At 47.2% G+C, this 25,990-nt stretch overlaps 2 protein-coding genes across 2 annotated transcripts in view; one reads left to right on the top strand and one right to left on the bottom strand.

Annotated features, from left to right (window-relative positions):
- The first annotated feature begins 5,723 nt into the window (after positions 1 to 5,723).
- Positions 5,724 to 13,892, top strand: SLC46A1 (solute carrier family 46 member 1). The gene is made up of 5 exons (XM_001375780.3): positions 5,724 to 6,328; positions 9,150 to 10,002; positions 10,906 to 10,989; positions 11,690 to 11,846; positions 13,129 to 13,892. Exons 1-5 carry the CDS (start codon positions 6,071 to 6,073, stop codon positions 13,178 to 13,180), a joined length of 1,404 nt encoding a protein of 467 aa, XP_001375817.1. The 5' UTR covers positions 5,724 to 6,070; the 3' UTR covers positions 13,181 to 13,892.
- Positions 13,893 to 14,670: 778 nt separating this feature from the next.
- The window catches only part of SARM1 (sterile alpha and TIR motif containing 1), a 24,508-nt gene continuing 13,188 nt past the window's right edge, over positions 14,671 to 25,990 (bottom strand). The window contains exons 6-9 of the mRNA XM_001375764.3: positions 24,729 to 24,831; positions 24,446 to 24,635; positions 21,702 to 21,823; positions 14,671 to 21,436 (exon numbers count right to left, since the gene is read on the bottom strand). Of these exons, the coding sequence (XP_001375801.1) occupies positions 21,307 to 21,436; positions 21,702 to 21,823; positions 24,446 to 24,635; positions 24,729 to 24,831 (545 nt within the window). The 3' untranslated portion in view covers positions 14,671 to 21,306. The remainder of the gene's footprint in view (positions 21,437 to 21,701; positions 21,824 to 24,445; positions 24,636 to 24,728; positions 24,832 to 25,990) is intronic.

Here is a 25,990-nt window from a genome sequence, read left to right as displayed (position 1 = left end):
GTGCCAGGGCAGCAGGGAGGGGGCTGCTCATTCTCCACAGCATCTCCACAGCATCTAAGGATATTTTTTTCATGCCCCATCCCTCTGTCCAGCTGCTCAATTTGAGCATTTCCTCTCTCTGCTGTCTGGGATAATGCAAGGGGCTCACAGGTAGCTTGAAATTGCACTTCAGGTTGGGGATCTTGAAAACATTCACCAACACTGGTATAGGGTTTAGACTGGGACTGTGGCTGCATCTTCTCAGTTAAGAACAGCAAATTCTTGGGAGTAGCTGGGTAGTTCAGTGGCCTGAGAGCCAGGCCTAGAGATAGGAAATCCTAGGTTCAAATCTGGCCTCAGACGCTTCCCAGCTTTGTGACCCTGGGCAAGTCACTTAACCCCTATTGCCTAGCCCTTACCACTCTTCTGCCTGTATTGATTCCAAGATGGAAGGTAAGGTTTTAAAAAAAAAGTAGCAAATTCTTGACAGAGACTCCTTAAGAAGGAGGTAAGCTGATAACAATTATCTACTCTGGAAAACTCTGCAATCCCTCCCAATGTGATCATTATCATTCCTAACATTGTTCTCAGTCCTGGCCCTTTTGGGGCAGTTAGGGCAGGGTTCTGTTGGTGGGTTCCCATTTCTCAAGCTTAGTATATAGTCCCAAAGGATTGTTATTATATATCAGACACTCCTGGAAAAATAGAGGTTGAGCAAATCAAGCTAATTGCCAGTATTCTTTTTACTTTCTCATTGTGCATCATTGCCAACTTCTACCTGGCATTAATATTCCAAATTAGGGGAGTCTTCCTCTTTTATTTTAGTTATATCTTTCCCCCCTGTTTTGGCAAGTTCTCTATAATCGTGAAAGGTAGTATAGACATAGATAGGTTAATATTGAAACATATAGGAATTGGAAGATGTAGGTTTGTAGAATTTTTAGTCATTTAAACAATCAAATGGATAAATATTGAATTTATCATATACCTGGGATTCATTATGAGGGCTTTGGAAATATGTGGTTATAGAATAATTGGAAAATGTGGCATGGTAGTTTGTAAAACAAAGGTATAGATCTGTTTAGTGAGACTAGTGAGGTTTAAGTTTGGTTAAGTTAACTAATAAATGCTAGAGAAGGATGTTCTATGACAGTGATGGAGAACTTTTTAGAGGAGCTGGTAATGTGAAGAATATCCTCGGGTGTTCATGGAGAGGGGGAGGGGAGTAGCCAGGCCCCACATCCCTCTGGCTTTCTCATAATGAACTCTGGAGAACTCTGTGTTGTGGAAAAATGTATTTGCCCACAGAGAGGGCTCTTAGTGGCCCCTCTGGCATGTGTGCCATCGGTTTGCCAACATGGACCTATGATCTTGCACTTGAATGCAGAGTTTTAATTGGGGATTACTGAACATGGATAGAAAGTATATCCTAAAAGTATACAAGAATTCAAAGGATCAGAAATAAATTTAAAGAAAAAAAATAGTGGTTAATGTGAGTAAACTGTCCAAATCATTTGAGCATGGTTATGGTTGTTAAAAAAGCAGTTAAAATGAATTGAAGAATGTTGTTTTTAGATTCTCAGCATCTCATTCTCCAGGAGGGAGAAATGAGAATGTTGAATTAGTATCCCATTTTCCACAAGAGGAAGTGAGAAGTTTGGACTTAAATTTTTAATTTTTGAATTTAATTTTAAAATGTTTTTGAAACTGAAATTGTCACCATTGGCAATGGTGATCTGATATGTGAATGGTAAGGCTTTTAAAATATATTATTTTAGTTCTATGATAAGATACCCAATTAGAATAAAAAAAAGTATTAGCTCTTTCCCCCTATTGTTCTAAGCACCAATATTAATGGCTAATTACTGAATTTAGGACTGATTGAAATGTTCTGCTGGTCTTAAAACATTAACTTTGGCTTATAGCATAATTTAGTCCTATATATACTCATGAGCAAATATCCAAAGAGTCAATCAGTTCCAGTTTGATAATTTGGTTACAGATTTCTCATATTTCCTTTTCCAGTGATGAAACTGTGCAAGAACCTCTCGTCAAGGAGACGTCTACAAAAGAAGACAAAGGCCACTGAAGTCTACCTTGAACCCCCCAAGATTTGAAGGTCATGATAAACTGGGAAATGGGATAGCTTATTCTGTTGTAAGATGTTGTTGAAGCCAAGTGCCTGTCTTCTTAGTAACTATCAATGTGTCTTTTGCTGATAGAGAAGTCCCCCAATAGCCAATTGTCAATGTATGAACGCTTGTGTTCCTTCCAGCCTTGGTAACCAGAGGCCACTCTGGGAAACATGACCCTTGTTCCTTGTTATAGCCAATGTCTGAATCCCTATGACCAGAAGGGGAAATATGACAACCTTGTTTTATGAAGCCCTCATGCATCCTGGATCTCCTTAGTTAGGATTAGCAGATATAATCCAATCTTGAGTACCCTTTTTGTGTTCTTAGTTTCTCTTATTGTATCTAGGCCTACTCCCATGTATTGGCTAGAAACCTCTTTCCCTGGTCTCCATTTAAGCCAATCACTTGTCCTTCCTTTCCTATGGTCCCTAAAGGATTTGTAAGAGCCCAAGTTCATTAGTTTATTGGGAATTCCCATTCTTGTTTTTCTGTGTGGCATATGTGGTGGCCAGCCATAAGAGCATTGTCTCCCTTGTCCTGATTAAAGACCTTTTCTTTTGTAACTGCTTTGGAGGTTCTTTTTTTTTTTTCAGGTTGACAGGACCCTCCTCCCACAGAGATTTTTTTTCTGTCCCTTCTCACCATTTACACAACCACTCTGACTCAGGCCTTTGTCACCTCTTTCGTAGACTAATGAGTCCTCCACCCAACTATCAAATTGATAAGATTTGGCAGCTTTTTGCCCCTAGGATGAGTGAAATACCAATAAGTATTTATTGAGCACTATAAGAACTAAAGAAAGGCAAAAGCAGTCATCAAATAAAACAGTAGGGGGATGGCTGACAAGGTCAGACTGGGCTTAAGGAGGATCATTTTAGCAAATGAATGGAGGGTGATCTGGGATGGAGAGAAACCAACCATAAGCAGGTTTGAGGATATGAAGACTAGTGGGGTGGCAGTGTTAAATAAGAGAAAAGGACACAGAACTTGGCAGAGTGGCCTGTACACAGTAGATGCTTGCCAAATGTTTATTGACGGAAATATTTGTTATTGATATACAGGAGAGTTGTTGTAGAGGTGAAAAAGATGGTACCTGACAGCAGAGAGTGAAGAATTAAGGATGACAGCTAGGTTTCAAGGAGGAATTGATGGTACCTTGACAGTAATAGAGAAACTAGGAATAGGGGAGGGTTTAGGGAGAAAGAGAATGAATTCAGTTTTGGACATGTTATATTTGAGAGGTCACAAAGCCAGCCAAGTTCAAGATGTCTCTGTTGCCTTCTCATCTCTTTTCTCTGGGGTCAAACTGGATTGTTAGATTTTTTTCCTCATTGTTACTGTTTTCATTTACAAGATTGCAGTCACTGTTTCTATGTATCAGTTCATACAAATTTCCCCATGCTTCTCTGTATCCTTCAGTCATTTTTTACATACAATAATTCTCTTACATTTGTGCATTACTATTTTTTCAGCCATTCTGTAACTGATGCTTACCTTACCAAGAAGAGTCTGAAAGAGTGGTGCTTAATGTTTGTTGATCTTTATTGAAGGGATGCGTCCAGGGTTTAGATATTCACTAGCAAAGTCAGAATTAGAACCCCATCTCTTGCTTCCTAATCCAGATTCTTTGCACAATCAATAGATCTAAGTCTTGCTGCCTCAATGAACTAACTACCTCATAGTCCTGTCGGGAGAAAAATGCTTTGTAAGCCTTTAAAAGATTACATAAATATAATTATTATGATAAAACCTGGACTAGAGGAGCTCAAATCTCCTGTGGTCATGTTATCATTCTACTTTGTTTATCCACGTCCTTTAAGATCATAGGGCCATAGAATGTTAATCGATTAGAGGGACTTAGGTCATCCAATCTGTCTTTATGTTAGAGGAGAGGAAATGGTGGCTCAGATAGGCAAAGGATGTTGTTCAAAGTCACACTGAACAGTCAGTGGCTAAGTAAGGAGGACCCTAGATCATGTGACTGCCACTTAAGTAGCCTTTCTAGATGTTTTGATTTGGTTTCCATCTCTCTCTATTTTTAATCCTTAACTTCCATCTTAGAATTACTACTATTTTTGGTTCCAAGGCAGAAAAGCTATAAGAGCTGGGCAATATGGATTAAATGACTTACCCAAGATCACAGAGCTAGGAAGTGTCTGAGATCAGATTTGGACCCAGAACCTCCTATCTCTAGGCCTGTCTCTCCATCCTTGGAGCCATGCAGCTGCCCCTTCAATGCTGTCTCTTTGAGAGGATTCTCTGGCTTTCCTTGCTACTAAGCCACCATCTTGGCTCCACCCCCAATGCTGTCTCTTTGAGAAAGCATTTTCTATATATTATCTCATTTGGTTCTCATACCAACCTTGCTATTATCTCCATTTTAGAAAAGAAGAAACTAAGGCAGTGGGAAAGGATATCTGAGGGGAGATTTGAACTCAGAATAGCCAGGTGGCAAAGTGAATAGAGCTCTAGGTCTAGAGGCTGGAGGACTCACTTATCTTTCTAAAATCTGGCACTTACTAGCTGTGTGACTCTGGGCAAGTCACCTAACTCTGCCTCAGTTTCCTTATCTGTCAAATGAGTTGGAGAAGGAAATGGTAAACCACTCCAGTGTCTTTGCCAAGAAAATCCTAAATGGGGTCCCAAAGAGTTGGACACAACTGAACAAAACAAGAACCTCCAGACTCAGGGTCTAACTAGTGGGCTGATAGACCTTAGTCAGAATTCTCCCATTTTTTTGAGATTTCTATGCTTCCCAGCTGCTTCAGTAGTTATAAGAGCATAGTTTTAGAGCTGGAAGGGACCTCAGACTTTATCTAGTCCAATTCCTTCATTTTACAGATGAGGAAATTGAGGCCCAGAGAGGTTAAGACTCCTGCCTTCCACCACATAGGTATTAAACATCACGGGTAAAATTTGAGTCCTTAGATTCCAGTCCGATTTTTTTCCCTTTCCCTTCAAGAAGGCTTCTTTCCCAATCTTTAATGTATTTTTAAGCTCAAAATCCTATGGGGGAAGTTGGAAGGGGTATGGGTTAGGGATAACATCCCCACCACCAAAATGAGAAGAGAACATAAGATGAACCAGAAGCAATCCCAGGCATGGGGCAGCTTTGAAACTTTTTGTTAAATTGTTGAATTCATTCTATACTTTAAAAAAAGCAATCTGCAGTTTCATGTACAATTGCCACTTAATCTACAAAGCACATGGAAATGCTCTTTTTTTTTAAGTTCAGAATTTTAAAAGGTCAAAAAATGAAGTGGAAATCTAGAGCCAGAGTTGGAAGTTATCCCCTATTTATTTTCAATCCATACCTTCCTTCTTTGAATGGATACTTTTCTGGTTCTAAGGCAGAAGAGCGATAAGGAGCGACTTGCTGGTTCGAAATAGGAAGTATCTGAGGCTACATTTGAACCCAGAACCTCCCGTCTCCAGGTCTGGATCTCTAGCCACTGAGACACCGGGATGTGCCCATAAAGGAACAAGCAAACAAGGTTAAGTGATCTGCCCAGGGTTGCACGGCTAGGAAGTGTCTGGGGGCGGATTTGACATCAGGGCTTTCTGACTCCACTTAAATCACCTAGCTGCTCTCCTTCTTTAGCAGATAAGGAAACTGAGGCCCGGAGAGAGGGAATGACTGATCTTAGGATCACACTGGTGAGGCAGGGGCAGGATTCGCATTTCGGCTCTGGGCCTTCTGGAGTTCGTAGGGCTATTCTGCACTGTGGGCAAGCAAACTGCACAGCTTTCCTGAGGTTCCGCTCCTTATCGAAGTGGTGCGAAAAAACTTCTCTGGTGGGTGGAGGCCGGGGTCTGGCGGGCCCCGCCCCCAGAAACATGCGCAAAGGTGCGCGGGCCTGGGGCTTTAAGGGGACTGGACGCGCAGCTCACTCTTCTCGCGGTGCCCGAGCTCGCGCACCACAGTCTCGAAGCAGCTGCGCGGGCGCAGGAGCATCATGGACGCGCCTAGCCCCGGGGAGCCTGGGGCGCTCGCCCCCGCGGAGGAGGCCCCGCGGAGTGAGATCGCGGGCCGGTCCCGAGTCTGGCGGGGCTATGGTCCCGTGGAGCCGATCATCTTCTTGGCCAGCTTCTCCTTGGTGCTGCAGGGACCACTCACCACCCAGTATCTGTGGCACCGCCTGGGCGCAGAAGTGGGCTACAACGGCACTAGTCGGGGGGGCGGCTGCAACCACACCTTGGACCCCAAGCAGCAGGTACCGCTCGTAGGGTAGCTGGGTACCCCAGGGGCGGGGCATGAAGGGCGGGACCAGAGCTTGAAAATATAGGTTGGGGGGCGGGGTCTAAACTGGTGATTGGTGGAAAGTGATCCATGGAGGGGGAAGAGGGCGGGGTCTGAGCAGGAAAGTGACAGAGAGCGAGGTCTGAGAGGGACAAACTTGATGGAGAGAGGGGAAGAGCTATTGAGGGGGCTAGGATTGAGCCAGGAGATCGACCAAGGCACGGGGCTTGATCCAGGAATCAGTCAGTCAATTAATAAACGTTTATTAAGGGCCTACTGTGTGACAGGCATTATGTTAAGCTCTAGGGATCAAAATAAGGCAAAAAACAATCTCTGCCCTCGAGAGGCTCACAGTTGAGTAGAGAAGATAACATATGAACAAACAAGCAACAATATATGATAGGATAAATAGGAAACAACAGAGGGAAGGCACGAGATTAAGAGGGGGTTGGGAAAGCTTACTATAGAAGATAGGACTTCAGTTGGGGTTTGAGGGAAGCCAGAGAAAATGCTCACAGCCAAGAGATGTAATATCTTAAGCTAGCAATAGCAAGGAAACCAGTGTGTCTGGACGGAAGAGTAAGGGATGGAGGGGATAAGGTGTAAGACACCCCACTCCCTCCACCTTACTTGTGTTTTTACACCAGGGTATCTGAAGAGGAACCTAGATTTGATGAACTGTGGATGAGTGTAGTTTTGAGAAAAGTCATCAGAAGAAAAACTTGAGAATGGTGGGTGTAGTCTTAGAAGGGACGATGGGAGATGAGTCTGAGCCAGTCTTAAGTTTTCAATAAGATGTGGTGTCTTGAAGTGAGTTTTGCAGGGTATATGATTGGGGACTGAGCCTGAGGGGAGAAAATGACTTAGTGGGTGTGGTTAGAGGGCAGAGTCAGGACTTAGATCTATAGAAACACTGTGAAAAGGAGAGTGGGCTCAAATTCAGAACTGGAAGGTCCCTTAAAGCCATCTACTCTAACCATCTCATTTTACAATTAAAGAAACTGAGGCCCAGAGAGAGAGAGAGATAAGGTGACTTAACCTTTAGCCAAGTAGCAAGTAAATGACTACCAGTCTTTGAACCCCTATCCTCAGACTCCAAACCTATTGTGCTTTCCATTGTACTATGTGGCTGTATTTGGAGTCAGGAGACCTGGATTCTGATCCTGCCTCTGATACTTACTAGTTATTTAACCATGAAAGACTTCATATCTTTGAATTTTTTGCCTTTTTCTTATTTGTAAAATGAGGTTGATAGAACCAAGAAGAATCTGGAAAGAAGGTCTGCTTTGAATACCTACCTGTGTGACCTTGAGCAAATTTCTTTTCTGGACTGCATTTTCACAGTGACAAAATTTGAGAGTTAGAAGGGACCTGCCTAACTTAGCAGACATCTATTCCAACCCACATATAGAAATGACTCTCCCCCATGAAATAAGCAATAAATGGTTGTCTGAGCTCTACTATAATTATAATAATAAGTAACATTTATGTAGCATTGTGACTCCTACAATTACCCTGGGAGGTAGTTACTATTATTACTGACATTTTACATTTGAGGAAACTGAGGCATTCAGAGATTAAATGACTTGACTGTGGTCACACAGCTAGTAAATGCCTGAGGCTGAATTTGAATCCATCTCCTTGACTCCCAACACATTTACTGAATCTCTTAGCTGCCCCCCCTATGCATATTCTTCCTTTAAAAAAAAAATCTTTTACCTTCCATCTCAGAATTAATATTGTGTGTTGGTTCCAAGTGTAAAAGATTGCATTGCTGGATCTGATTTTTTCTCTCTTACACAAGGCAAAAGAGCAGTAAGGGCTGGGCAATGGGGGTTAAGTGAATTGTCCAGGATCACACAGCTAGGAAGTGTCTTGAGGCTAGAGTTGAACCCAGGACCTCCATTTTCCAGACCTGGCTATCCACTGAGCTCCCTAGCTGCCCCACATTCAAATAACTCTTGGGAATTCTGGCCATTGGGCATGGGCGGATAGTTGGTTGGGCAGAGAGTCTACAGAAGTTCAGGATTGGGGCAAATACTTTTAGAGAATTATTGGGGAATATGCCTGGGGGTGGGGACTGGGAAGAAGGAGGGCTCAGAGGCAGAGCCGTGGTAGCACTAGCTTTAGAGTTGAGATTTGAAGGGTATGAAGGGTATCAGTCATATAAAGTAGGGAGATAGGGAGCAGCTAAAAGGAGGATTGAGGAGGAAGACCTTGCTTCTCTCTCTCTCTCTCTCTCTCTCTCTCTCTCTCTCTCTCTCTCTCTCTCTCTTCTCTCTCTCTCTCTGTCTGTCTGTCTGTCTCTGTCTCCTTGCTTCTCTTTTCTACCTGTATGATCCCAGGTAAGTTGATTTTCCTATCTGGACCTCAATTTCTTCCTCTATAAAATGGAGGGATGGGGCTGGTGATATATGAAGGGCCTTCCCACCCTCCAGCTGATAAACGTCTCCCTCCCAGTGCCCTATTGATTCCTTTTTTTAAAAACCTTTACCTCCTGTCTTGGAATTAATACTGGGTATTGGTAGAGTGGTAAGAGGCTAAACAATGGGGGTCAAGTGACTTACCCAGGGTCATACAGTTGGGAAGTGCCTGAGGCCAAATTTGAATCTAGGACCTCCCCTCTCTGGGCCTGGCTCTCCATCCACTGAGCTACCCAGCTGCCCCCTGTTGATTCCTTCTTAACTGGGAAGCTTTCACCCATTAACCTTCGCAGCCTTTGGTCTCCTGGGTAGGTGTATTTGGGGGGTAGGAGGGATGTGGTTACTGGACTGAGGGAACCTGTGTTTGTGCAGGAAGTAGAGACGCTCACCTCCCACTGGAGTCTCTACAGCAATCTGAGTGGCTTCTTCGTGGGGCTCTTTTCGGCCACCTTGCTGGGCCCATGGAGTGACTCTGTTGGAAGACGCCCGCTGCTGGTGCTGGCCTCTCTCGGCCTCCTCCTTCAGGTCATTTTGAACATCCTGGTGGTATCCCTGGACCTCCATGTGGGCTTCCTTGTCCTGGGCCGCGTGCTCTGCGCCCTCTTTGGGGACTATGGCTCCCTGCTAGGCTCTGGCTTCGCCTCTGTGGCCGACGTCAGCACCACCAGCACTCGGACCTTTCGCATGGCCGTGCTGGAGGCCTGCCTAGGGATATCCGGTATGTTGGCTGGCATCTTGGGGGGCCACTGGATCAAGGCTCAGGGCTACCAAAACCCCTTCTGGCTGGCGCTGGCCACGCTGATCATCACCACACTCTACGCAGCCTTGGTGTACCAAGAGTCAGTGCCCAGCCCGCAGAGAGTGCCTCTCTTCACCCTCCATCACTACCGCTCTGTGTTCCACCTCTTCACGGCCCCTGCCCCAGGGAAATCCAGGAAGCACTTGGCTCTCTACCTGCTCGCTCTCTTCCTAGTGCTCACCATCCATTCTGGCACCTGGGACATCATCGTCCTGTATGAGCTCAGCTGGCCCCTGTGCTGGGGCTCCAATCTGATTGGCTACGGCTCGGCAGCCCAGCATCTGTCCTACCTTGTCAGTGTGGCACAGGTGTGGCTCTTCCAGCTTTGCCTCCGTGACAGTTGGGTGGCCGAGGTCAGCCTCGCCTTCAACATTGCCGGAATGGTGGTGTTTTCGGTGGCCAAGACTACGACGCTGATGTTTATAGGTGAGCCCGTTTGGACTGTGGGGGCTATGCAGGCTGGGGGGCTTGTCTTTGGGGTCCCGCCCAGGCCTTTAATCCCCTCCACCAAGAGAACTTGGGCAGTTTTATTGGCCAGCCTATCTAGGCCCTGTAACAGAGAGCTTGGCTGCCAGGAACTTCCTGGGAATGAGGAGATGGAGGAGAGGGACTGTTGCTCTAGGGAAGTTCTGAAGGAGGAAACTCCTACTTACTTCACTTATGTCTGACTCTTGGTGACACTATTTGGGATTTCTTGGCAGATGTCCTGGAGTGGTTGGCCATTTCCTCCTCCAGCTCATTTGACATATGAGGAAACTGAGACAGGCAGAGAGAAGTGACTGCCCCAGGGCTACACCATTAAGATCCTGGAATGGTTGGCCATTTCCTCCTCCAGCTCATTTGACAGATAAGGAAATAAAGATTAATAGGTAGGGTTAAGTGATTTGTCCAGAGTCACACAGCTCTGCCCACTATGCCACCTTGCTGCCCCACCATTGGCAAGTAGAAACACTTTATCAATAACTTACACTCTACAGAAGTTGTCCAGAGTACAGAGAAGTAGGTGTATGAGAATGGGTCAGAGGGAAGACTTGAACCACCTTTCTATATATATGTATATATAGAAAGTTTTTAAACTCTTACCTTCCATCTTAGAATCACTACTTTGTATTGGTTCCAAGGTAGAAGCTCAGTAAGGGCTTGGTGATAAGAATTAAGTGACTTGTCAGGGTCACCCAGCTAGGAAGTCTCTGAGCCAGTTTTGAACCCAGGATGTCCCCTCTCTGGACTTGGCACTATCCACTGTGCTACCTAGCGCGTCTCCCTACCTCAGTCTTCCTGGTGGATGTGCGGAAGTGAGGCCGTGATGAAATGTTCATTTCCCCACAGGGTATGGGATCCTTTCTTTCTCGTTGGTGATTACCCCCGTGATCCGAGCCAAGCTCTCCAGGCTGGTGGACAGATCTGAACAGGGTAAGTAGGCTGCCCTCATCCTGGCTCTGACGGGCCCCGCAGCCTGCTGGGAGCTGGACGGGGGCTCTGCCTATCCCCTCCCACAGCAGTAGGAAATCAGAGCCTAGAACAGGTTCTTGACTTGGGGGTCTGTGGATAGATTTCAGGGAGAGAAAAAACAACATTTCTCCTTTCACTAAGTAAGCTTTCGCTAACCTTTTTGAATCTCGTGTATTTGATTTTATGCATTGATAAATGAGAAAGGGTCCCTGGGCTTCACCAGGCTGGCCTGGTTTCTGCTCGCTCTTTGTGCCTGGAGGAAGATGCTTCACTGGCTTCCTCACTCCCCGTGGTCCAGTGAAAGGGGGCAGCGAGGGGGCTCTGGATCCAGTGCCAGCCCTTACTGCTCTTCTGACAAGGCACAGTATGGATTCTAAGAAGGAAGTTAAGGGTTGTTTAAAAAGAAAAAAGGGTGGGATTGGGACCAGGGGACGACATTAGAAAAGCTCAGATTTGAGCTTGACAAAGAAAAGGCTCAGTAAGTAGCAGAGCTGACCAGTAAAGAAGGGGCTGCCCCCAAGGGGAGTGAGCTCCCTGCTGCTGGAAGGGTTCGAATAGAAGCCAGGAGTCCATCTGTCAGGAATAGTATAGAAGGATTCTTACACGAAGACACCCCCCTCCCCGGTCTTTTGGCTCTAATTCTCTAATTCTTCTCCTCCAGGTGCTCTGTTCTCATGCATTGCCTGTGTGAGTGGAATCGCCATGATGGTAGCCACAGGGATCTTCAATTCCCTCTATCCGGCCACATTGAACTTCATGAAGGGCTTCCCCTTCCTCCTGGGAGCTTTCGTTCTTCTCATCCCAGCCATTCTGATTGGGTAAAGCAGTTTTCCCAGTAATGAACCCATTCTGTGGATTTGACTGGTGTCAAGGGACCTTTCTTATTGCCTAACTCCATCGTCTCAGCCGGAACAGGAAATCTACATGGCATGAATCCATCAAACCAGAGTCCCTTCGGGCTAAAAACAAAGCAATACCCAAAACAAGCAGTTATTAGATAATTATGCTTCTCATTTCCTAGCTTGAGATTAGACCACTGGCCAAAATCAGTGTTTTCCTACCATAGGGCCTCTCTGAGGCCCCAGAGCACTGGACTTTCAGTCTATTAGACTTGAGTTCAAATCCTCTCCAGGCACGTTAATTTTTCTGTGGGCCTCCATGTCCTTATCTGTAAAATGGGGTGTCTTGTTGGTTTCATCTGAATGTTTGATCCTGTGATCTAGACTTTTCTCCAGGCTCCTTCTCTCTGCCAAAGAGGCAATGGGACTGGGATTTTGACTCCCTTATCCAACAATTCTGGAATTTTTATCCAAATGATAGTTGTACCTGTTGTGATTTTCTCACTCAAGATTGCTTTAAGCTCTGGTAGCTCTCTGGCTACAGAATTTTCTGCTAGAAGAGGTCACCCTATGCCTCTTCCCTGGCCAGTTTAGGCTGCATATTTCTCTTCTCTTGGCTCTACTTATTTTGCTTTTCATCATTTCATGGAGGTCTTTCTACTTTTTTTTTTTAACCCTGAATATTGGTTCCAAGACAGAAGCGCGGTAAGGGCACTTGGGGTTAAGTGACTTGCCCAGGGTCACACATCTAGGACATATGTAAGGCCCAATTTGAATGCAGGCCCTCCCATCTCTGTATGCACTGAGCCACCCAGCTACCCCTCTTTCCATGTCTTTAAGGAATTAAGTAGCTCATCATTTATTACAGGACAGCCGTATCCCTCACAACCACGCCACCCCTTGTCCCTCCGTTGATGGGCGTCCCCTCCATGTGCTTGGGTTCTTCCCCTCCTCTCTCCCTCACCAGCTACTCCCCCCTTTGGCAGCTCGCTGGGCATCCAGAAGACCCGCCGGAGGAATTCGGGGATTCAGAGGCTCGAAGACGCCCTTCCCTGCCCCGCTGGCCCTCTGGCCCTCGAGCCCTGTTTTCCAGAGTCCCAGCTGCGGTCTTTCAAGCCTGGCTCAGGGCCGGGGCCTCTGGGCGCTGCTCCGTCCGGAGGGGGCGGCCCCTAGGCAGGGCCGCCCCAGCGTTGTGTAACTTCTCCCAGAGGGCGGTTCTGGTTGTCCCCATCAGGCCTGACCGCTTCCTTCTCTTTCACAGGCTGCTGGAAAAATCTGACCCTCGACCTGAATACCAGAAGTCACTTCACTGAAGCCCCCTGACCCACCCTATGGGACCAGCGGGAGAAAGGTGGGACCTCTGACCGCTGCTTCAGCAAACAGAGCAGGGCCCCACGCTGCTTGGCAGCCGGGCAGGGGTGGACTTCCACCCCAGATCGCCGCTTCTACCCCAGGCCTCTCTGTTCTCAGAAGAGGAGGAGCCAGACGAGTGACCTCGAGCCACACCGGGAGGGGAAATTCTCCTTTTGAGCACATTTGGGACTATTGAGAAATAACATTTCTTTGACCTCAAAATTCTCTCCAGGCGCCTCCCTTTAGGGAAGTGGCTACAACAAAACCCTTCTTTGGGACGTGGAGAAGATCTCGGCCCGTTCTTATCCCTGCACAGATAAGCCTCACCCCGGGAAGTGCCTTCTGTGCCCCTGAAAGAAGAGACCCTCTTCCTCCTGAAAAGATGCTCAGGGGGAGAGCCATCAATCCCTCGAAGGGGCAGGCCAAAGGGGCCATAAGCCTGAAAAGTTGACTCTTTTATCCAACAGTTCTGGAATTTTTACACCAACTCTATTTGTACTCTTGTGATTTTTTCTACTTCAAGATTGCTTTAAATGTTTCTTGAAATCATTTGGGGGTAGAGCTGTGCCCGAGGGCACGGGAGACTGAGCCAGTTTGAGCGTCGTTCTCTCCTAGCAAGAAATGTTTGGATGTGAGATTAAGGTTAGATGAAATAAAATTTTTCTAACAGGATTGAGGCTGGCATGCAAGCGTTTAACAACAAACACTTCTTCTCTTTCCCTGGCCTCTCCTCTTGTTTTGTTTTGCTTTTTCAAACCCTCACCTTCTGGCTTGGAATCGGTACTGTGTATTGGTTCCAAGGCAGCAAGAATGGTAAGGGCTAGACCATGGGGGTTAAGTGACTTACTCAGGGTCACACAGCTGGGAAGTGTCTGAGGCCAGATTTGAAGCCAGGACCTCCCATCTCTGAGCCTGGCTCTCAGGCCACTGAGCCACCTAGCTGCCCCCATCATAACTGCATGATGAGAAAAAGAACACCATGCATTGATCCTTGGAATAGTTTTTTTAACCTCTTCTGCTTTAGCATTCATATTTTGTATTGGTTCTAAGACAGAGTAGTGAGAGCAAGGCAATTAGGAGTTAAGTGATTTACCCAAGAGTCCCACAACTAGGCAGTATCTGAGGCCAGATTTGAATCCAGGACCTCCCATCTCTAGATGTGATTCTCAACCACAAAATTGCCTAGCTACCCCTATCCTTGGAATATTAATATGAAGTGAAGCATAGAACAGGGAGATAGGCTCCACAAAATTTTCTGCCCATCACCCAAAAGCCCAAGTCCTGTTTTGTAAACATTTGTACAATGCCAAGATGCTAGGAATCATGGGATTCTCCACTCAGAATAACCAGCAGGTTCAACCTTGAAGGTGAACCAAAAGTTATTGGGGGGAGGGGGTGGGCCAGGGAGAGAAGTGGGGAGAGGGAGATGAATAGGCCAGACGTCTACCAATGATGAATCAATGGATATTTTTATTTGTAATTACTTGTAGGCAAGGACTTGTATAACATACGATCCATGAAATGTGTGATTGGGAAAGGAGCTGTGGCAAGAGAGATGATAGAAGAGTCCCAAGGCTTCACTGGTACCCGTAGATTATGGCTAGCCCTAGTGGAAGGCCACTGGCATGTTGGTAGACTATTTTTGTAAATCTTCATCTTCTGTCTTAGAATCAGTACTATGTATTGGTTCCAAGGCAGATTTGGTAAGGCTAGGCAATGAGGGTTAAGTACTTTGAGAAGGGTCATATGGCTAGGAAATATCTGAGGCTAGATTTGAACCCAGGATCTTCCATTTCCAAGCCTGGCTCTCTAGCCACTGAATCACTTGGTTGCCTTCATATCAGTAGATCTATGGGAGGATTTGGATGAGAGACATGGAGGATGAATGTGGATGGGTTGCAATATTCACCACCAGGGGGGGGTGCCCTCAAGATCAGAGATCCATGGAAGGATAAGCAGGATGGGGGCTCAGTGCGGCTTGGTGGAAAGATCACTAAAGTGGGGTCAGGAGCCTCAGGCTCTAATCCTTGCCCCTGCCCTTTGGCTCCTTAGCCCTAGTGCTTGGCACGTAGCTTTTAACAGATGCTTTTCTGTCATTGACTGTGACAGTGATTAGGGGAGATGTTTGGGGCTAGCTTGGCTTTCAATGCCCATCGAATCGTGCCCTTTGGAGTAGCTGGAAGTGCCCTTTGATTCTTTGGTGGCTTTTTGATATTTTACTGCACCTTTCTGGGATTCCTTGACCCCAGAGAAGTTGAAGGAAAGGAAACAAGGGGAAGAACCTTCAGGAATGCTAAGGCTGGCTGCCTCCTTGGAATTCAGAAATCTCGTTTCTTTATGCCATTGGTTTTGTTGACCTCTCAATAGGCAGAGACCATGTCTAACCAGGACCCTGTCTAGCCCATCTGCTCAGTCCAGGGCCATGTAGTCTGTGGGCATTCAGCCAATGTTTAATACTGAGATGGAGACCAGTTGGACACAGAATGAGATTTGGGTGGGTGGGTGGAAATAGTGACCTCGGATGGAGAACAAAAGTCTGAATTGATGCCTGATTCTTAGATGTGCCCTTTGGGCATTCAGGGCTTTGCATCATCCCAGCTAATCAATAAAATGTTGATCATCTCAGCCAGAGATCTCTCCAGTGACCGGACATAAATGCACCCTTACCATTCCAGAATGGGACCCCTGATGATGGGTGCCCAGGCACTGAAAAGAGCTCTTCAGAGATCAGAGGGGAGCAGCTGATAGGGAAAACGTGAACCCGAGTCCCCCACAGGAGGGATGGTGGTACCATAAATTGACCCTATTTCCTTCCAACTCCCTCTCCTGTCTCATGGACATCTTAGGATTGCTGTTGAGGCTCTCCTCCATTTGATGTCTCTGTAAACAGCATATAACACCCCAGATGTGTGGTCTTCTGGTCCCTGCTCCAAGACCTCTCCAATGAGGGAGGCCCTCTTTTGGTGCAGAAAGATTGAAATCATTTCACTCTTATATCCTTATATCATTCTTTGGGGGCATTGTAAAGATCTAGTCCTTTGAATAACTATGGATCATGGATGGGCATATATCCACCTGGCTAGAATTAATTTCAAAAGAGACACCGAACCTTCTACCCCTCTTTTCTCTATGGCTATTGGAAGTCTTGGTTTAGCAGTGGGCTAAGTATGGCTTAGGCCTGGGAGGTATATAGGATCATTAAATGGAGAGCTAAAAGGGACCTTCGAGATTGTCAAATTCTATTTCACAGATGAGGAGACTGAGGCCAAGAGATGAAGTGACTTGTTTAGGGTCACATAGCTGGCAAATATCAGAGGCATGACTTGAACTCAAAATTCCTGACTCCAGGACCAACACCCTATCTTCTGCTTCATGCCTTCCCTCACTTTCTCAAGGGAGGCAAGAGCCTGAGTTTCCTTGCTTTCTCTGAGACTTAATTTGACCTCTTAGAAAAGCACCTCTACTTCTTCATAGCTTGTGAAAGAGTTATCAAAGACCTTGAGAGACCTGAGAATCAATGCCCTACTGATTGAATATTATTTTAAACCCTTTCTTTCTGTCTTAAAATAGCTCCAAGACAGATGAGAAGGGCTAGGCAAATGGGGTTAAGTGACTTTTCCAGGGTCACACTGCTAGGACATGTCTGAGGCAAGATTTAATCAGGCCCTTTTGACTCTAGACCTATCCACAGTGCCACCTAGCTGCCTTAATGCTTTCATTTTAAAGAGAAGAAGACCAAGGATGAGTGAAGCAAAATGACATATAGAATCCTAGATCTAAAACTGGAAGGGACCACAGTGGCCATCTAGCCAAACTCCCTCATTCTTTAGTCATTTTTCAGACATGTGACTGCATTTGGAATTTTCTTGGCAAAGATACTGGAGGAGTTTGCCATTTCCTTCTGACACTGGGAAACTGAGGCAAGCGGGGTTAAGTGATTTGCCCTGGGTCACTAGTAAGTGTCTAAGTCCAGATTTGAACTTTGTTCTTCCTGTCTCAGGTCTGGTGCTCTATCCACTGCCCAATCTAGCTACCCCATTCTTTAGTCTCCATTTAGTCTGAGGATCATTCTGAAGCCTGTTGACAAGACCCAACACAGATGAGCTCTCCTCCCTCTACTATATATATATTTTTCTGTTCTGTCCTTTCTGGCCCTCTAAGAGTCTGAGAGATGGGGTCATTCTAGACTAGACAGAGTCAAGGACTTTGGTTGACTAATCCATTAGCTTGCTCTTGGGAAGGCTAGAGAAAGGATAGGTAGATAGGTGGGAGCTCATTGGGCTCCCTGCTATTTTTCTTCAGTTCGCTCTTGATCTCCAAGGGATGCTGACTCATAACCCAGAGTTAGGGTTGCCATGGTGATCTAAGATTCCCACCAATGTCACTCGAGCACAGATCCAACGCCCAAACCCAGATACTTGGGGCTTATGAAGAGAGTAAAGGCCAGTTCGTGAGCCCTGTCTCTCAGGGACAGATGCATCCCATGCTGGTCTCTGGTCCAAAGGTGAGCAGATCAAAGTTCCCTCCCTGGCAGCAACAGTGGCCAAGATCAGCAGTTTACCCCCAGCAGGGGTTGGGGTCGGGTAAGAAGGACCAGTTCACTGGCTTCACCTATTTCAAATGGATCCAGCCAGGTCCAGCTTGTGGACTTGAGTCTATCTTTCATTCTCTCCAAAGAAGTTCACTTGGCCCTCGGTGGACTAGTTAACTTTACCTAGACCCTGGTTTTCTAGAGAAAGAACTCAGGCGGTGGGAAACTGAGGCCCAAGGATGAGAGGATAATCTGGACAGTAGTCAAAGCAACTTGAGCAGAAGAAGTGAATATTGAAGGGGCTGCAGATTAGAATAACAGCATTGTCAAGAAGGGATAATAAAAACATTTTGAGAGTTTTTTTTCATTAGTGGAAAGGGGTAGAGGTCTGTGTAAAAGCTACAAGATTGGGGTTATGGTGTAATCATGTTTGCAATCCTCCAGTCTTGGAGGGAGGATCGGCTTTCTTTGGGGTCTCTTTGGCCAGAGGGAATTCCTCCCCAGGATTCATTTTAAGACCCCAAGTTACTAGGGTAGGCATGGTAAGCATTGGGTCTTCTGTTGGTCTGTCATAGCTAAAACCTAGAGTGATGATCCTAATATTCTTGGCCCAGGCCAGAGGCTAAGAATATTCCTGATCAGATGAAGAAATTAAGACAATCTCAGCAAGCTACCAGAGTGCTTGCTGCAGAGGGTTCAATTCAAGTGTTTGTTTATGGTCTCCTAGTTCTAAGTGCACATATCACCTACCAGCACCACACTGTTAGGCCTGTGCCACAAGAACTTTTATAGAAATCTGTAGAGTAGCAACCCACAAACTCTAATGCTGTTGAGATCTTATTTCCTCCTCAAGTGAACCAGTTTTCCCCACTTTCTTTGGTTGTTGTTTTTTTAAAAAAAGATTTTTAGGATGGAGGAGAGGAGACTGAAGATATCAACCGCCTTCTGGCAAGTAGCTATTCATAATTGGCAAGGCAAGGGCCATAATAGCTCTCAGGAGCCAGAATTGTTAAAATTAAATATTAACATATGAAAGCCAACTGTCTCTTATTGGTTATGAGAAATCATAGCCCATCCCACCTGAGGCCCATCTCATACACACCCATTCCTAGCTTTAAGTCCCTGCTCTTGACCAAGAATGAGGCACTGGCTCTTCCCAGCAACCGCAGGAGGTTCGAGGCTAGTTGCTGCTGGGAAGACTTCTTTCCCCTTCTTGGTACAGATGGGCAGATATGGTCTGAAGGGACATAGTAGGAAGGGAGTGGGTGAGAGAGGAAAGGAGGCTCAGGGTAGCCTGGGTTATTAGGTCAAATATGGAGAAACAATGTTGCCTGGGGTAATGGCTATCAAGAGTCCAGATGTCTTGGGGGCAGCTGGGGAGCTCAGTGGATTGAGAGTCAGGCCTAGAGATGGGAGATCTTAGGTTCAAATCTGACCTCAGACACTTCCCAGCTGTGTGACCCTGGGCAAGTCACTTCACCCCCATTGTCTAGCCCTTACCACTCTTTCTGCCTTGGAACCAATACACAGTATTGATTCCAAGCTGGAAGGTAAGGGTTAAAAAAAAAGTCCAGATGTCCAAAGCTGGAAGTGTCAGGATGGTTCAATGGAAAGAGCCGGGGGATTTGGGGTCAGCTGGGGAACAGGCATTAATTAAGTGCTTACTATGTTCTAGGCACTAGGCCAAACAATGAGGCTACAAAGAAAGGCAAAAAACAGACCCAGCCTTCCAGGTTCAGCCACTTACTAAATATGTGATCTTACACTAGTCACTTCCCTCTCTTTAGGGTCCAGTTTTCTCATCTATAAAATGAAGGGGATTTAAGAATTTCTTTCACTTGATTGTGTAGATTTGCTTTGTTTTTCCAGTGGAGATGGGGGAGTATGGAGAAAATAAAACTAATTCTTGATAATGAAAACAATTCAATAAATTTAAGGGCTGGACTGGATCTTTTAGGATTCTTCTAGCCCAATCAGCTTATGACCCATTATGGGGAGAAGCAGCCAGAGGTCTCTTAAGCTTCTTGAAGTCAAGAAAAGTTTCACTTTTTGTCTTTGTATTTAGAATATCTAGCAGAGCACACAGCAGCCATTCAAAAAATGCTTGTTGATGAATTGGCTTAGAGCTGGCCTCTCCAAGCAAAGAGAGCCTAATAAACACCGTAGCCCCTGGCTTTGGGCTCTCCTTTGCTCGCTGTACCTTGCCCTCACCTGAAGCTACTCTGCCCATCGTGGTGCTGGGGTCCCTCTTCCAAACTCCCCTTCCTGAGAACTGAAATTAAGGCCGAGTCAAGGAGTAGCCTCACATACCCCAGCCTGATGCTCGGACACTAAGATATCCAGCAGGGAATGGACTAGGCACCCAGAAGGTTGCTGGGGGGTGGAGCATTAAGAGCACAGAGTGGTTTAAAGGAAGGCCACAGGATAGTGGGGCGAGGGGCCCATTACAGTACTAGAAGATGGAAGCAATGGGGAGGAAGCATCAGAAACAGGGTGGGGGCAAGTGGGGGAAGAGAAGTTACTGAGACCCATTCAAGGGGGTCCTTTTAGGTTTGGGACAGAAGAAAGTCCTGGATTTGGAGTCAAAGAAGCTTAAGCATGATTAATTCCCAGCTTTGCCATATTCTGAATTATATTTTCCTCCCTTAAAAAAAAGGTGTCCCACCTATCTCACTTGGTGGTTATTGAATTGTTTCTGACTCTGTGACTTTTGGAGTTTTCTTGTCAAAGATACCATTTCCTTCTCTAAGCCCACCTGACAGATGAGTAAACGGAGGCAAACATGGTTAAGTGACTTACCCAAGGTCACGTAGCTAGTAAGTGTCTGAGGCTGGATTTGAACTTGGGTCTTTCTAACTCCAGGGCCCAGCATGCTATCCACTATGGTGCCACCTGGCTGCCAGATCTTCCAAGCAATGGTACAGAGCTATATAAATAAATAAATAAACCAGGAGGTTTAGCTGCCTTTCTTCACTCTCCCGTTAGAGGGCACCAGAACCTACCTGGTGAGATCCCATGGGTACCAAGAGCTTCGTGCCTGCTGGTTCCCCTGGAGATGCCCTGAGGCAGGGTGGGGTGATGGCTTCAGATGAAGCCCCATGTTCCTACATGAATCTTGAGCTGAGCCAAGCCTTTTGGGCCCCAAGAACAGAAAGCTCACCTGGGAGCCATGAAGGCCCTCCCAGCCCTTTTCCCCCTGAGGTGGTAAGGTCTGTTGTCACCAACTCATGGAGAGCCCATATATCTCTTCCCCATTCCACTTCCATTCCCTCAGTTGTGGAAGGAGGGGACTTCAGCCTCATCTTCCCCCCTCCTTTCCGGTTGGCTTCTCCCCATCTTGAGGTCACTGTTAAAGAGAGCATGAAGGGGTAGGAGAAGAGTAGCCGTCAGTCCCCCTCTCCAAGGTGGCTCCATTACTGGCGCCATTACATACACCCCAAGAGTCAAGGTGGAGCTGCCTTTGCTTCAAATGGGAGAGGGGGGAAGAGTTGGGAGAAACCAGGGACTAGTGGAAGTCAAGGGGTGATAGGAACAAGGCCAAGGGGAAGGAGGAGTCTAAGTCTGGCCCAATGGGATGGCGCACTCTAGGCTGTTGTCAGAGCCAGCGGAGGAATCCCGGGATGAGCGGCCCTGCAGGAAGCGGATGATCTTCTCGATGGTGGCCTCCTGGTATTCGTGGGACCACCTGTGGACAGAGCAAAGCTCAGGGTCAAGGTTGTCCTCAGAGCTTCTCTGTGGGGACCAAGAAACCAGGCTGAAGCTTCCTGGGAATGGCGGTGGTTGACCAGTTGAGTTCAGAGGGCTCTGGGAGGAGGGTGGAGCTCGGGCTACTTGGGGTTTTCTTGGGGCATGTCAGTTCTGCATAATGGGGGCAAGGACAAGGACAGCTCTCCCAGGAATTCCCATGATGCTCCCTGCTTCCCCTCACCCCCCCCAATCCCTTTCCTCACATGATGCCATTGAATTTGAGCACCGCCTGCATGTCCTCTGGCAATGACTGAGGCTCAGGCCACACGAAGCCATCCATCACGGGCACAATATTCTTCCCACAGTTTAGGGCAGTCACAATCTCCTGGAGGCCAGAGAGAGGAGAGAGTGTGAGCCCCCACCGGAGTGGCCCAAACTCTTGGCCGAGTGGACTCCATTCCCATCCAGGAGAAAGAGACTTCATGCAATCACAGGACTTCAAGCTGACATGGCTCTTGCATTCCAAACCCCTTTTGCAGTGGAGGAAATGGAGGCTCAGAGAGGTTATTGGTGGGGGTACTAGGGTGGTAGGCAGCTAAGTGGTTCAGTGGATTGAAAGCCAGGCCTAGAGGCATGAGGTCCTGGGTTCAAGTTTGACCTCAGACATTTCCTAGCTGTGAGATCCTGGGCAAGTCACTTAATCCCCATTGCCTACCCTTTACTACTCTTCTGTCCTGGAACCAATATACAGTATTGAGTCTATAGTCAGTTCTGCAGAATGGGGGCAAGGACAAGGACAGCTAGTCTATAAAAAGGATTAAAAAAACAAAGAGAGGTTATAGGGTCATAGAACACCCAGAGGCCATTTAAAATTCAACCTCATCATTTTACAGAGGGGGAAACTGAGGCTCAAAACAAGTAAATAATTGCCCCCAAGGTCAGGTAGTAAGTAGCAGACCTGGGAGTCAGGGAACCACGTTGCCTTAGATTGAGTGCTTTCTGATGGAAAGGAAGATTTCAGAGATCAATCATTATCACTACTCATGTGGTCACTGAGGTGTGTCTGACTCTTTGGGACCATATTTGGAATTTTCTTGGCAAAGATACTGGAGTGGTTTGCACTTCCTCTTCCAGCTCATTTTACAAATGAGGAAACTGAGGCAAACAAGGTTAAATCACGTCCCCAAGGCCACACAGCTAGTAAGTCTCTGTGGCTGAATTTGAACTCAGGTCTTCTTGATTCCAGATCCAGTACTTTATCCACTGTAGCTGTCCAATACAGAGGTAGCATTTAATAGTGACAAGGTTTTCATGTTGTCTCATTTGACTCACACAACAATCCTGTGAGGTTGGTGCTATTATTATTCCCATTTTATGGATGAGGGAATAGACTGGGAGGTTTAGTGAGTTACTCACCCAGAGTAACACAGCTCTGAGGCCAGATCTGAACTCAGGTCTTCCTGACTGAGTGGTCCAGCACTCCATACCTGTGACATCTAACTGCCTTGGGTGATTCAGCCCAATGTTCTCATTTTATAGGGAAGGAAACGGAGGCCCTTAGAAATGAAATGAGTTGCTCCAAAGTCACACAAAAAGTCAATGGCTGGACCAGGATTCGAATGCAGATTCTCTGACTAGAGTTAGCATTCTTTCCTGTGTTGTGTTGTCTGTTCATCTTAGGTTTGAGGCAGAGCCAAGTCAGATGATCCACTAAGCACCAATCATGTGTCAGGCAAATACAAGGCAATAGAACATTTCTCCTGGAGTGTTCTAGAGCTTTCCTTAGCCTCCAGGAAGCCACTGCACTGTATCAGACCCAAATGTCCCCATATGTAAAATGGGTTGGACTCCTTGGCCTCTTAGGTCTGCTCCATACTACCTACCTTTATAGTATGCTTATGTAGGTGGCACAGAATGCTAGACTTGCAATCTTATTGCCACTTATTGACTGTGTGACTCTGGGGCGAGGGACTTAATGGCTCACTGCCTCAGTTTCCTCATCTGTAAAATGGGATGCTCATACTACTCCCGAGGCCGCTGTGAGGATGAAATGAAACCCCGCCAGTAAAACAAGAGTTGTTATGGCTCTGTATATGTTGGAGCTCCCTGTACCGTCGGCTTCTCTCCCGCACCCTCAGGGAGAATGGAAACTCCCCTGTGGGCAGCGATGGTTTTTCCTCTGAGCTCCTTACACACAGTGGGCACTTTATAAACCTCTGCTGAATCGAACTAAGTGGAAATACAGGTCCAGCCGAGGTTTCTCTCCGGGGCCAGTCATCTGCCCTCCCCCGGGGCTGGCGGCGCGCAGGCGCATCTGGGGCTTTAGCCGAAGCCCCTTTAAACCGGGAAGCTCAAGAACGGCCGGAGCAGGGGAGCCCCCGGCGGCCGCAGCCAGGACCGCTCACTGACCCGCCGCCATCCCAGTGAGACTGTCGTGTCTTTACCCGACACCGAGGCGCTGGCCGGGGCCAAGACGGAAAGACAAGAGCGAGGAAAGGGGGAGGAGAGCGCCGGGACGAAGAAAGAGACAGACAGGGAGAGTCACAGAAAGGAGAGGCAAGGAGCGGGCAGCAAGCTCCGCTGCTCCTATTCTCCAGCCGCCTGGATGTCTCACATGGAGAGCAAGCTAGACTAGAATCCAGGCTGCCGAATTCCCAGGCCAGATCTCTGTTCATTCCGCTACAGTAAAAGAGGGGACAGGCGCGCGATAAGTGCGCAATAACATCTCATTTGAGCCTCACAATGACCCCGGGAGGCAGATGCTATTATTAGCCTTATTTTGCAAATAAGGAAGCTGAGGCAGAGAGTAAGGTGACTTGCCCAGGATCATACGGCTAGTCAGTGTCTGAGGCGGGATTTGAATTTAGGACTACCTGGCATCCTGTGCCTGGAACAGAGCAGGCTTGTCGATTTGACGGCTAAGACTTGAGATACGAAGACCCAGACCGAGTCCTGCCAGGATTGTACCCGCAGGCTTGTGGGGGCCGGGGAAGGGGCGAGCGCTCACCTTATGGACCCAGTCCTTGCAGTCGTGATCCTGCATGCACTTGTCCAGCGCCCCGGAGGACAGCACCAGCACAAAATTCCGGGCGCCCATGACGCTCTGGATCAGCTTGTCCTCAAACTTGCCGGCCTCCAGCTTTTCCACATCAATGAAGACACTGAAGCCGTGTAGCTGGAGGTGCACCTTCAGGAGACTGGGGAGAGGGGGCCTCGTCTCCACGTGCTCAGCCCTCCCCCACGGCCCGGCGGGGGCCTCCCTCCTCCCTGCCTCCGCCTGCCCCCCTCACCTAGCAAGCTGGGAGCCTGAGCTCCGGCGGTAGCTGATAAAGACGTCGGGGTTCTCGCAGCTGGGCTTGCAGCCACTGCAGGGCAGGGGCGAGTGCAGCATCTCTGAGGAGGCCGGAGGGCAAAGAAGGAGGGCCAGGAAAGGACAGTGAGGGCAGGCGCACCCCTCGCCCCTTTCTCCCTCCCACCCAGGAGGCCCCGCTGTTTCTGCCATCTCTGGCTCCTGTCATTTCCCTTCCATGGAATTTCCAAGCCACACAGAAGCCTGACGAGATAATGTTGCAAGGAGGTTGGTAGAGGCGCTAAGCATCTTCTCTCCCACACCGGTGGAAAAAGGAAGATCTCTGTGCCAAGATCCCTGTGTATGAGCACACACACGTGCACACACACAGCTGACTGGAGGAAAATCAAGAGCGACACAGAGAAGGGGGAGCTAGTTGGCTCAGGGGATAGAGAGCCCAGTCTGGAGATGGGAGGTCCTTGGTTCAAATCAGGCCTCAGATACTGCTTAGCTGTGTGACCCTGGTCAAGTCACTTAACCCCAATTATCTAGACCTTACCATTCTTCTGCCTTGGAACCAATATGTGGTATTGATGCCAAGATGGAAAACAAGGGTTTAAAGAAAAAATCGAGAGGCAGAGACAGAGATAGAGAGAAAGAGAAAGAGGAGAGAGACAGAGACAGAAACAGCAGAGGCAGAGAGAGAGATAGAAAGAGAAAGAGGAGAGACAGAGACAGCAGAATCAGAGAGACACAGACAGACAGAGAGAGAGAGGGAAAGAAAGAGAGAAAGAGAGAGAGAGAGAAAGGGAGGGAGAGATAGAAAGAGAAAGAGGAGAGAGACAGACAGAGGCAGAGACAGAGACAGAGACAGGAGAGAGACAGAGACAGAAAGAGAAAGAGGAGAGAGAGAGAGTTGGAGAGACACAGAGAAAGACAGCAGAGAAACAGAAACAGAGAGGCAGAGAGACAGAGAGAGAAAGAGGAGAGACAAAGACAGAAGCAGAGAGACCGAGAGAGAGAGAGAGAGAGAGAGAGAGAGAGAGAGAGAGAGAGAGAGAGAGAGAGAGAGAGAGTGCACCAGGATGAGAGAGCTGCATACCTGGAAGGGATAAGAGACCTTTAGATCATTTCAATTAACCCCTTTATGCTAAGCTGGGGAAGTGTTGCCCTAGAAAGGGGAGGTGACTTGCTCTAGGCCACATTGCAAGTTAGGGAGAGAATCAAGCATAGAATTCTTTTTTTTTTTTTTTAAACTCTTAC

This window comes from Monodelphis domestica, chromosome 2 (assembly GCF_027887165.1).
Source record: "Monodelphis domestica isolate mMonDom1 chromosome 2, mMonDom1.pri, whole genome shotgun sequence".
Classification (NCBI taxonomy): Eukaryota; Metazoa; Chordata; class Mammalia; order Didelphimorphia; family Didelphidae; genus Monodelphis; species Monodelphis domestica.
This window is presented reverse-complemented; position numbering and strand designations above follow the sequence as displayed.